The 12,606-nt window shown below is 47.8% G+C and overlaps 1 protein-coding gene across 15 annotated transcripts in view; it reads right to left on the bottom strand.

Moving 5' to 3' along the window:
* The window catches only part of DNM1 (dynamin 1), a 133,214-nt gene extending 120,940 nt beyond the window's left edge, over positions 1-12,274 (bottom strand). For all 15 annotated transcript variants that reach the window (XR_014560087.1, XR_014560088.1, XR_014560089.1 and 12 more), the window contains exon 1: positions 11,482-12,274. Coding sequence is in view for 12 of the 15 variants with exons in the window: in XM_083721725.1 (XP_083577851.1) it covers positions 11,482-11,642 (161 nt within the window). In the remaining 3 variants the exon portion in view is untranslated. The remainder of the gene's footprint in view (positions 1-11,481) is intronic.
* Between the last annotated feature and the right edge of the window lie 332 nt (positions 12,275-12,606).

Raw genomic sequence — 12,606 nt, 5'->3', positions numbered from 1 at the left:
CACTTATAAAGCCACCATCACCTCCAATACTGGGGCCCCGTTCATATCCCTGCTTTCTTCTCCACCCCCATTGCCATGCCTCCTACTCCTTTTTGGGGAACCCCCTTTGCACTTCACCATTTTCACCCTCACCCAGTGGCGTAGCGTGGGGGGTGCAGGGGGGGGGCGGCCGCACCGGGCACAACATCTGGGGGTTAGGGTTAGGGGGTGCAAATCCACGGGTTTGGGGGCGCAAATTACTTGCCTTGCCCCGGGTGCTGACAACCCACGCTACGCCACTGCCCTCACCCCCTTTCTCCTACCTATTTTCAACTCCTCCTCGCACTAAAACCACCCCTTTCCCACGCCTCCCCCCCTTATTCTGCATCCCTTCTACTTCTGCAAATATATGCTATTATATATTTAAGATGAATAGGCTCATAAGAGCAAGGTTGTCTTCAGAGAGAGTTCAGTGATGGATGCTGCACATATATGAGTGTGTGCTGGTTAATAAAAATACCTGCTATATGTTACTACAGTGAATCTGGAACTTCATGTAGAAGACAGCGCATGGTACCAGGAGAGAAATAATATATATAAGCCAGCTGAGGAATGGAAGACAGAGAGGTTTGAGCAAAGCACTGAGAAGAAAAAAAAGCAGCAATTTTAAATAATATCAGATGTTTGACTAAAGAAGGAATGGGAAAAGACTACGAGGAAAAAAGTGGTAGTTTTGCATGCTCAGACCCGGAAACCTCCCCCCTAAATAAATTCACACTTGACTCAAATTTTGTTTTTTGTTTTTGGCAGGCTTTAAGCCACAACTTTAAGCAACAGGACTGATTTGAGTGAAGTAAGCTGGATGGGAACAAAGGAAAGAGAGTTGAGAAAGGCTTTGCTGTGTTAGCTTTTTGGTGTTTGCTTCTGTGTTGTACTCATTGCCACTATTTCTCCTTTTTGATATTTAAAAGAAATCAAAAAGGAGAAATAGTAGCAATGGGTACAATACAGAAGCCTACACTGAACAACAACCCGTTAGCATTCCGCCCTTCCCAAGCGTCTTGGGCCATTGTTTTAAATCCCCACTTTTCCATGCTCAGTTTTTCCTCCCTTCCTGCTCCTACGCCAAAGCCGTTGCTGTTGTGCAACTTGACTTCCCTTTTGCTTCCCTAACCAGCCCTGACTTCATGGAAATCCAGGGATGTGATGAGGCATTCCAAATCCTCCAGTGGGGGCTACATGGTGACAGACTAGTGCAAATATAGTGTAGAGAGATTTCACATACACACAACCCTTTGCATTACATTGCACTTGTGGGTTGGCAACAAAACTCTCAGAGATGGTTTATATATTCAGCATGAAGCTTTACTTGGACTGTACCACTTCAGGAAAGTGGAAGAGCAGGTATCTGAATGCTTTCCTAGGCAATGGAGAGGGAAATAAAAAGGAAAATTTGATTGGTTGATGATGATGATGATGATGATGATATTGCCATCAATGTGCATAGTGTTGTACAGTCCTAGTGGACTTGCAATCAAAACAACAAAGGACATCCTATTTAGGAAGCTTGCAGGCTTACAAGATAAGACACAACACAACAGGAAAACAGAACCGTGATGGAAGTGGGTGGGAAGCAAATTCTTAAAAGTTACATAGCAGTCCTTATAATGACCAGTTTGAATGGAAGCAGTTCAAGGGCACGATGCACAGTTTGATGGAGCTGGGCTTTCAGCAGAGCTGATGGAATAAGTCCTGATGTAATGAGTCCTGCTGATTCCCATCCCTCCCACTGAGGTAGCCTGCTGGAATGACTGCTCCCAGCTGACAGTTGTGGGAGAGGAGGCTCCTGATAAATCTGGCCTGTCAGCAGAGCTGAATTAGGGGTCTGAATTCCCTGTAGGGTAGTTTTCTATACGCAAGCAGTTTTGCTTGTTTATGCACAAGAGAGAAGACAAACACTACGCTTGATGAAGCCCAGGTACAGCTCTTTCCACTAGATTTTTTTCTGAATGGATAAGTTTTCCTTCAGTGGTCAGGTGTGTGGTTATAAATCTATACCTACTTTCCTCAGAGCAGGAAACAACAGTCTTGGGGAAATTCTGGACAGTTGGTTTATTGCACATTCATCCTGACTGTTTGCAGGGAAAGTAGATGACACAGGGGCAAGCAAGCTGTCAGGTTGGACACATGCTGCTTAACATCTACATGAAACTGCTGAGTGGGGTCATCCAGAGTTTTGGAGGACGTTGTCAGCAATACGCTGAGGACACACAGCTTTACTTCTCCTCTACATCTGCTGGTGAGGCAGTGGATGTGCTGGACCATTGTCTTGCCTCGGTAATGGACTGGATGAGAGCCAACAAACTGAAACTCAATCCAGATCATACTGAGGCAATGTTGGTGGGTGGTTCCCTAGACCAGCTGGGTGGGAGGTGGCCTGCTCTGGATGGGATTACACTCCCTCTGAAGGAGCAGGTATGTAGCTTGGGGGTACTCCTGGATCCTCTGCTGTTGCTTGAAGCTCAGGTGACCTCAGTAGCCCAGAGTGCCTTCCATCAACTTTGGCTGGTGGCCCAGCTACACCTCTATCTGGACAGGGACAGCCTAACTATTGTTGTCTATGCTCTGGTAACCTCAAGGTTGGGTTACTGCAATGCATTATACATACGGCTGCCTCTGAAGATGGTTTGGAAACTTCAGCTAGTACAGAATTCAGGGGCCAAGTGCTCACCTGGGCCAATTCAAAGTGCTGGTTTTTACCTATACAACCTTAAACAGCTCAGGACCACAATACCTCCAGCACTGCCTCTCCCCATATGAACCTCTCTAGACCCTGATATCATCTCATGAGGCCCTTCTTCGTGTGCCTCCTCCACAAGGGGTCCAGGAGGTAGCAACACAAGAATGGGCCTTTTCTGCAGTGGCTCCCCATTTGTGGAATGCTCTCCCCAGGTAGGCCCACCTAGAGCCTTCTTTACAGATATTTAGGCACCAGATGAAAACGTTTCTCTTCAACCAAGCAATTGGCTGGTTAACACTCTATGGTCTTTTAATTGTGTTGTAGAAACAGAGATTATTGGTTTCTGTTTGTTATTTTTACTATGTATTTTGTGTTTAAAATATTTTAATTTTATGTAGTGAACTACCCTGAGAAAGGTGTAGGGCGGTATAAAAAACTTAATCAATAAACGAATAAATGAAGCAGACCAAGGGGAGCTTGTGAGGAGATACAGGATCTTCTCCCTCAACCAATATGATTCAGCAGCTAAAAGGCTAGGTGACCCTCGGTTGCTACGGACCTGCTGTGTCACCTTAGGCAAGTCACACCACCTCTCGGCCTCTGACAGGAGCTGTCAGCAGGAACACCGCAGACAGCCGACTTTTGGTGGACACAAACTCAGTCTGTGATGCACTGCGAGGCAGATGTGTGGGTACTTTTTCAACTTGAGGGCCACTGTCACATCTAGGCAACCTTCCAAGAGCCACACACCAGTGATGAACTGAATGGCAAATGTAAATGTTATGTTTGTACAGTAGAGTTATTTATACACATCCATCTCTAACCTCCACCCAGGCAGGGAAAAGGCATGTACAGAGCTTAAGACACAGCAAAAATGCTTGGGCCACATTCACACCATACGTTTAGAATGCTAAGATGCCACTGCAGGCACTCATGAGAGGTGTAGCTTGTTAAGGATGCTAAAAATTCTTAAGTGACACCTGTTCCCCTACCATAGCTATAATTTCCCCGAGTGGTTTAACAATCCCTCTTCACCGGGAATTATGGGAATTGGGAAAAGGGACCTCCTGAGAAATCTCAGCACCCTGAACAAACTACAGCTCCCAGAATTCTTTGGGGGAACAATGCCTGTTTAAAGTGGTGCTATTAGAACTCTAAATGTATGGTGTGAATGTGGCCAGACAGAGAGCCTTGGAGGCTAGCAGCAAGGTGAGGGTGGCTACATACACATCACCAACAGAGAGGAAAAGCAGGGGTGTGGGACAGCAGGAGCTGCTGGCCACTCCTTCTGAGCCCCCGAGCCATTCCCCCTTATTGGAGGTCAGGGGGGTATGTTCCATGCATGGCCTGCCCTCCATCCCCTAAATTAGCCTCAGGGGCAGTGCAGGATGCTCTCCCATTGCCAGTGTGGGATGCAGTGAGAGCCAAGTACCTGTCCAGTTTGCTCTTCTAAATGGAATAGGGACGTGGGTGGCACTGTGGTCTAAACCACTGAGCCTCTTGGGCTTGCCAACTGGAAGGTCGTGGTTCGAATTCCAGGTGAGCTCCTGTTGCTCTGTCCCTGCTCCTGCCAACCTAGCAGTTCGGAAGCACACCAGTGCAAGCAGATAAACAGGTACTGCTGTGGCAGGAAGGTAAACGGTGTTTCCGTGCAATGCTCTGGTTTCTGTCATGGTCCTCCGTGCACCAGAAGCGATTTAGTCATGCTGGTCACATGACCCGGAAAGATGTCTGTGGACAAACGCCGGCTCCCTCAGCCTGAAAGTGAGATGAGTGCCACAACCCCATAGTTGCCTTTGATTGGACTTAACTGTCCAGGGGTCCTTTACCTTTTACCTTACCTCTAAATATAATGGAGAAACAGACGGGCACACACCATCTTGTCCTCTGCATCAGGCAGCACAGTGTCTTGGCCTTGTCCTGTTTATGTAGTCTTGCCCTAGGGCAGGGTGGGGCATATGTTGCTGGGTTCTAGCTCCCATTGTCCATGACCGCTGGCCATGCTGGCTGGGACTGAGGGGAGTCCAACAATATTCTGGGGGGTTGTAGGTTCACTGCCTTTGCCTTGAGCCACCTGACATACGGTGCTTGGTGCAGAGGTTAGAGTGTTGGCCATTAAGTTCACTGTTCTGTTCTACAGAAGCCCACCTCTGTTCTACATGAGAAAGGAAGCTGAATTTCCCAAGGAAAGAATTTCAAAGGCACCCTTAGCATGGAGAATTAAAACTCGTCGATCAGTTCTATCTATTTAGGTTTGATCCAAGATAAATGACCTGTCCAAGTCCTAGCCAATTCCTGCTGGCCACTGAGCTTCTATTAAACTTTACGTAGAATTGCCACTGGCTGTACGCTTTCAGTTTCTTTGCCATTTTGGCACCACTGTTTACCTCCCTCCACCCTGGTGTTGTCAGACTCCACCCCCACCCCCACCCCAGCATCCCTGACCAGACTGGACAGACTACCTTGGCAGGTGCTGGACTCTCCAATTCTGTTTGTTTGTTTGTTTGTTTGTTTGTTTGTTTGTTTGTTTGTTTGTTTGAAGACTCCTGCAGCCAAGCGGGTGCCAAAGTCTTGCTCTACTTTCCTTTGGACCACATCAGTGAGGCTAAGAGGAGGCCGAGGAGGGGAGATCACCTCAGTGCTATTAGCACAGCAAGGATAACACGGGAGGCAGCAGTTATGAGTCTTTGCAGTCACAGAAAGTGCTGTGATTCTCCAGTAGTTTGACTTGACCCCCAGAGGCACAAAGTTCGTTTGGGGTTGGCACCCAAAATGTCTCAGTACTCATTTCAAGGCATGGGTTCTGTTGCCTCATGTTTTACCAAACCCACCCCCCAATAAAAATGAAAACCACAAGCTACTTGAAGGAAAAGCTTACTTATTTATTGCATTTATTGCCACCTTTTTCCTCCACGGAGCGCAATACACAGTTCTCCCCCTCCCCATTTTATCCTCACAATAACCCTTCGAGTTAGGTTAGGCCTAGAGGCAATAACTGGACCGAGGTCACTCAGAGGGCTCCTTGACGGAGTGGGGACCTGTACCCTTGTCTCCCAGGTACCACTATTTGAGCAGAAATGTTTAAAGATGTAAAAGTGTTCATGGTGAGGTAGGAACCTTGGCTCTGAGCATGTTCTGGGTGGGTGCTAAATGCATGCTCAGTGTTAAAAGGGATTGAGACCCATGCACATCCTAATCAAGGAATTTAGTGAAACGCCTTTGGTGCCTGAGGCAAGACGTGCCACCAACACTCCCCCCCCCCAGAAAAAGATCCAGACCCACCCCCTGGTGGGGTGGAAGCAGCATGCTAGCCAAGGCAGGTTACCTCACTGGTGCACCAGCCATGCTAGGGCAGCAAGCTAGCTTAGGGGCTGCAGGGCAGAACATGACACACATTTCTAGCCAATTTCCACCCTTCAGAATTTACTACCTGGGACAGCAGCCTCACTCTGCCTTGTGGTGGGGCTGGCCCTGCCCAGAAGCTTCATGGGGCAGATCTACACTCATGGTTTTTAATGTTAAGGAAGGGTTTAGGAATGGTTTTGATAATGTAGATGGACACATGACGTCCTTCTTTTAAGTTCATAATGCATTATTACATTGTATTTTTTATTGGTTAATTTTTAATCGCTTTGTGCTGCTATATCAGTGAAACACTGCCCATATGTCCCTATACAGTGGTACCTCAGGTTAAGAATTTATTTCATTCTGGAGGTTCATTCTTAACCTGAAACTATTCTTAACCTGAGGCACCACTTTAGCTAATGGGGCCTCCCGCTGCCGCTGCGCCACCGGAGCACGATTTCTGTTCTCATCCTGAAGCAAAGTTCTTAACCTGAGGTAATATTTCTGGGTTAGCAGAGTCTGTAACCTGAAGCGTATGTAACCTGAAGCATCTGTAACCCGAGGTACCACTGTATAGTGTTTTACCTTTTTTTACTGCATTAAAACTGTGAACTCCCTCCAATGGTATTCAAGGGGCAGATAACAAAGGACAGGGAGGGAGGATTAAAATTTGACACCAGAGGGCGGAACAGAGCAACCATCAACCAGCAGCAGGGAGTGAAACAGCATTTTGGAAAATGGTGTCGCCACGTATTGCTTCCATTTGACAGACAAAACCAATGGAGAAAAATGTTTTAATTAGCAAGTGTGCCCTGGGTCGTTTTAGAACGCCATATCTGATATCGTTCTAATAGGGGGATATAATGGTAAACGGGTCAGTGTAGATCCAGCCATGGTCTTGGAAGAACCAATCCCATTGTGGTTCCAGCTTAAAGCTCCTTGGTCTGCTTAACACCCTCATTTTGGGTCACTGGCTGTAGCCTGTAGTCTACAGCTTTCTGCTTGCTCCAGGCACCTTCCACTGTCAGTGGTGCAGTTAGGGAATTGTGCAGTGTGATATAGTGGTAGCAGCACTAGCTGTAGACCTGGGAGACCAGGTTCCTAATCCCCACTCAGCCATGTAGCTCACTTGGCCAGAAACTCTCTCTCAGCCCAACCTACCCTGCCGGGTGGTTGTGAGGAAAAATGGCAGTTGGATAATCGTGTGTCCACCTTGCGGGAGAATATGAGACATTACCAGAAGTGGCGAGAAGGGTATGGCTGGGCTGACGTCCTTCATCAACTATGACCAATTGATCGCTGCACACTTAGAACTGTATTGCAAGATTTAGATTAGATTTATATGTGAGAGATATTATATGATTTGAGATCATCTCTATAATGGCTTTGTGGTTACAGGTTGTACAGTGGTACCTCGGGTTAAGAACTTAATTCATTCCGGAGGTTTGTTCTTAACCTGAAACTGTTCTTAACCAGAGGTACCACTTTAGCTAATGGGGCCTCCCGCTGCCGCCGCACAATTTCTGTTCTCATCCTGAGGTAAAGTTCTTAACCCGAGGTACTATTTCTGGGTTAGCGGAGTCTGTAACCTGAAGTGTCTGTAATTTTGTATTTCATTTGTAGACCTTGCAAATGGTGTTTCTGTTTACTGTCACTGCTATCCTCATGCAAGAAAACAATATACATAAATACATAAATGTGTGCACTTTGTGCTCCTTGGAGGAAAGATGGGTTATGAATGGTTGTTGTTGTTTTTAAGGGACTTAAACCTCTTGGGATAAAATGTGGCTGTGTTGGGGGACCATTCCTGCTCATTCAGATGAAGGCCCCAGACTTTTGCCTTCAAGCCTTAACAGAACCACTTTCCATTCCTTAAAAAATGGCCCCTGCTCTGCCAGGTCTGCAAATGGCGCACTAGAGGCCTTCATGAAAGAATTCTAAAATTTGCTTAAAGAACAACAATTTTTAAATCTGGAGGTTTCAGTGCATAGAGACAATGTGTGTGTAAAGTACATATTGAAGTTAGCCTGATTGTTATGATTTCAGACTCGGAAGAGACTCAGTTATTCCCCTGCTACTCATCAGGTTAGCAGAAGGCCTGTGCATCCTTCTGACCCTGTTTGAAGCCAATCTACACTATGTTGTTTTGTACCTACTTTTATTCAGGGTGTGTGTGTGTGTGTGTGTGTGTGTGTCTGTGTGTGTGTGTGTAACTGCAGCCCCAGACTGTTCAGAAGCCAGTATTCAAAAGACACACTTATTCAGCAGGATTATAGAATGGTTCGGGGGGGGGGGGTTAAGCTATCAGACACACAGCCAAAGGGGTATGTTATCAAAACACAGCTGCCTGCTGCCATCTTCACAATTTATTGCTGTAATGTAAAACAACCCACATAGCATTTCGAATGCAGTTACAATAGGCTAAACGCGCCACACTCCCCAACCCAATCTTCTAAGCCACTTAGCCCTCTGACGGCATTTGGTATCAGGAGATGGCATCTTAGCCCCTTTCCCCCCAATAATTTATCTGGAAGGATTTAACTTTTCCTCTGCCCTCGCACTCAACAGCTCTGCTTGAACCCTTCAAGATCTAAAGAAACTGCAGCGCTGTGAATCTGCTGCCATGGAGACAACTGGAGGAAATCTAGTGAGGTCACATCCCCATAGGCTCTCTTGGAGAAAAGACCCATCAGAAGAGGACAAAATGCAGAAATCCATTCATTCACCTGCCCTCCATCCACCAGGCACTCAAGTAAACAACAGAAATGCGAATGCATTGCTCATCTCATGGCCGAAGGATATTTCCAGTCTGTCACTATTTTGGAGGTGGGATTCAAGCTCATACCAGCAAATCCAGGTTGCATGATTCGCCAAAACCTGTTTCCCTAAAAGATTATGGACTTTTTGCAATAAGGACATTTTTTTTTTAATCAGCCCACATTACAGCTGATGAATAAAAGGTCTAGCCAACTCCCCCACCCCACCTCAGCTGCAGGCCCCCATTTTTTTCAGCTGATTTGATGACAACAATAAGTCTCTTTGCAAGGTGGGGATTGACTGACTCCACCTACAATCAACCTGGTCATGCAAACAAAAACCTCAGGACACTCCAAATGTGCACCCAGTGAAGGCTTTTCAATCCTATAATAAACAGACCCCTTGGATGTCTGTTGTTTTAGGTTTTTGCTGTGGAAGCAGCAGTAGAGATATACAGCTTTGCAGCTTGGGCTGTCTCTTAACAGTGCTGATCCTAAATGAAATTCAACAGCTCTCAGGTCGTTTTGGTTAAGAATGGAGCTGGAAGCAGCCATTTGAGATGCAAAGGTATCAGTGCTATTTTAAAAAGACACACACACAAATTTTCATTGTGGACATGAAGAGAGGGAAGGATGACACAAATATTAAATTAAATACGGCTTGTTTCCAGAAGCCCCTCTTCTCTTAGTGGGAATCACAAGGTACCAATCTCCTAGCCTTAGTGAAGTCTTCCCAATTGAAAAGGATTAAAATAAGCATCAAAACGCTACCAGCCAGCTCATAAGTGTCCTGCAGGAACAGCCTGTGTGAGCCACCTTCCCTGATTGCCTGCTATTTGCAGAGGTTTCTGGAGGTTGGCTTGAAGGTCACATGAAAGGAAACCCTCACCAGTATTTTAATACAAAAAGGCAGCACCCAAAATGCTGATTTTCCTTATCAAGGAGCAAACATTTCATCTTCCCTTCTGGATCCTCAACATGGCATCACCCAGGATACGCAGAGAAGAGTATACCTAAGAGATGCTATCTGGCCTAGTCAATCTTTTATCTCCCATCTTTTATCTGTTGGGTAACTAATTCCCTGTGAAACCAGGCAAATATGTGCAAGCAAAAGGTGTGCTGCATTCGATTACCCCCCCCCCCGCCAGTCCTTCCTGGAATTTCACCTGGTGCAGGATTGTGTCCAAGGTGAGGCTTATAAACAGAGGAGGCAAATACCTCCTAGGGGAAAGGCACTGTCTTTAGCACATCTTGGCAGTGAATGTGCGGTGCATCACTAATACATTTCTTGACAAGGAGCGCATTTCATATGTGACCAGCAGAACTGTTACACTTGGCTCTTCTCTCCACCCCTATAAGCAGCCTCAGAAATTGTAATGTGGAAAAACACACATTGATGCATAAATTGCATCATTTTGCAAGAGAGGGAGGGAGAGAATGCTGAATCCAAAGACAGAAAATCAAAAAAATATGGCTAAGCTCCCTAGCTTGATATTTCTTTACCATCTTGAGATTACATAACATAAGAGAGGCTTTTGTCCGGGCTTTGAAAATCTCCAGAAGACTGGAGATGGCAAACGCTCTCCTTGAAGCAACCTCCTCTTCCTTCCTATCTGCCCACCCCCTCCCCTCACCGCAGCCCTGCAATTGCCCTCTGGCAACATAATGAAAAGGGGGGGGGGAGAGGAAGGAACAGAGGAAGAGACGGACTCTCCCCACAGCCTCGCTCTACCCCAGGAGCAATTCTGCCTTCCTACATAGAGCTTCCCCCCGCCTCTCTAAATAAATAAATGATTTAGGATTAAAAGCGCCAAATCTCCCCCTGCGCGGTGATGTGGACACAGCACAGCACCAGACGTCGGGTTGCTTCCTCTCGCTCTTCCTCTTACAACTCGCCCCCCCCCCGACCCCAAATGGCTGCTTTTGTGCAGTAAATCACTCCTAGGAGCAGCGGAGGTGGCGGCGGGCGATGCTGCTATAACGCGCCCTTCAAATTTTGAGCACACACTGATGCTCACCTCCACCCTTCCCTTCAGATGTTCACTGAAACCGATCGTGATCTCTTTCTCAGGGCAGCGATTGCATTTCATACCCACCCAAACAGAAGGAGACAGAGGTGTACACACACACACACACACACACACACATTCATACATCTATAGATTTCCCCCTAGTTTTAGCGTATGTGAAACGCAAACGCGCCGCTCGTGGAGGTTTGCCAGTAAACAGGGACATTATCTTATCCCTTCGGGGAGGGAGAAGGATGCGGAGCCTCCCCTCAGCCTGATGAAGGTGATGGCTCGTGGAATGTCACCTGCCAATCACGGGGGCTTCCTGTTTTTCTGCAACATCCCCGACGCGGAGGGCGCATCCGCAGTGCTGAGGAATGGCGGCGTGAGAGGGGGGAGAGCTTTTCCCGCTCCCCCATCGCAGGGAGCCAAAGCGGCTCCAGATCCTTCCCCTCCCCTTCCACAGCCTCCGTTTCCCCGCTATTTCGGATTTCCACTGGGCAAGGGCGGCAGGAGGGGGACTTCCGCGCATTAAGCCGGATGTCTGCTCTGCACGAGCATCCACAGAAGCCCAGGACTAATTAAGGCGCGGGCGCGGGGGATGGTATAAAATAAAATAGATGGTTTAAATAAATACCACCAGCTCCCTTACCTTCCGACGAAATTCTCCAGGACGGAGCTCTTCCCGGCGCTCTGCCCTCCGACCACAGCGATCTGGGGCAGGTCCAGGTTGGCATTCTGGCCGATGGCAGCGAAGGCATCCTGGAGCTGGTTGACCAGCGGGATGAGGTCCTCCATTCCTCGGTTCCCCATGGCTGCTGCACGCGGCGGGGAGCGATCTCACGTCTCCAGCGGCTTGCAAAGCGTCTCTCTCGGAGGGCTTTTTATTTTTTTGGAGGGTGGGGGGGGGCTCTCGTCTCAAAGGCTAGTCGACGGCTCGTCTGTGGCCCCCCAAGTCCTCATCGGTGCGTGTCTCCTTTTTTTGCGCGCGCGCAGATGGGAGTCCTGCCCACCTTCCCAGCCCTGGGACTTGGAGGTGCCCGAGGGGGCTGCTACTGCAGCGCCCTCCCTTTCCTCTCAGCAGCCCCGCACCCCGCTCCGCCTAAATCAGGCTCCTCGCCGGGTCTCTGCAGCAGCGCTGCCTACCACGAATGAAGCTCCCTTTGGCCACCTGGTCCTAAGCCGGATCGAGAACGTATTTGCTCACAGTCGCCGCCAGAGGGGGATCCGCAGTAGTCGCTCGGCTCAGAGAGCTTCATGGGAGTCGTAGTTCTTTCCTTCCCTTTGGTTTCCCTCGGTCTCCCGTCCCCTTCCCCAATTCAAGTTCAGTTCATATACTGGGGGGGGGGGGGGCGCGCGCGCGGAGGTGTCCTTGCTCCTCAGCTCCCGCCATCCTTGACCACTGCTGGTACTGGTGGCAGCTGGAGAGGCACAGGTCCCCCATCCTTTGCTGTAAGAATAATAGATGTCAACATTTAGCTCCTTTTATGATTGTCAGGCTTCTTATAGATAGGAGTGCATATACATATAGAATATTTTTAATGCAAATATTTGTCCTTTTGTGAGGGTGATGCCATTCCTGTTTGATGCATAAGTAAAAGAATGGACTCCTTAATGAGGTTGGGGAGAGCAGATCTGTAGATCAATGAGCTCAAAAAGGAGCTAACTCAGCAAAGGTTGAGAGGACATGGAGAGACATGTACAGTCATTGGCAGTTCTCCTTCTTCTACCAGGTCCGTTGCTTCTTGCTGAATCCTTGCCTGCAGTTGGGTCTTCT

Source organism: Podarcis gaigeae (genome assembly GCF_964106915.1).
Source record: "Podarcis gaigeae genome assembly, chromosome: Z".
Lineage (NCBI taxonomy): Eukaryota > Metazoa > Chordata > Lepidosauria > Squamata > Lacertidae > Podarcis > Podarcis gaigeae.
This window is presented reverse-complemented; position numbering and strand designations above follow the sequence as displayed.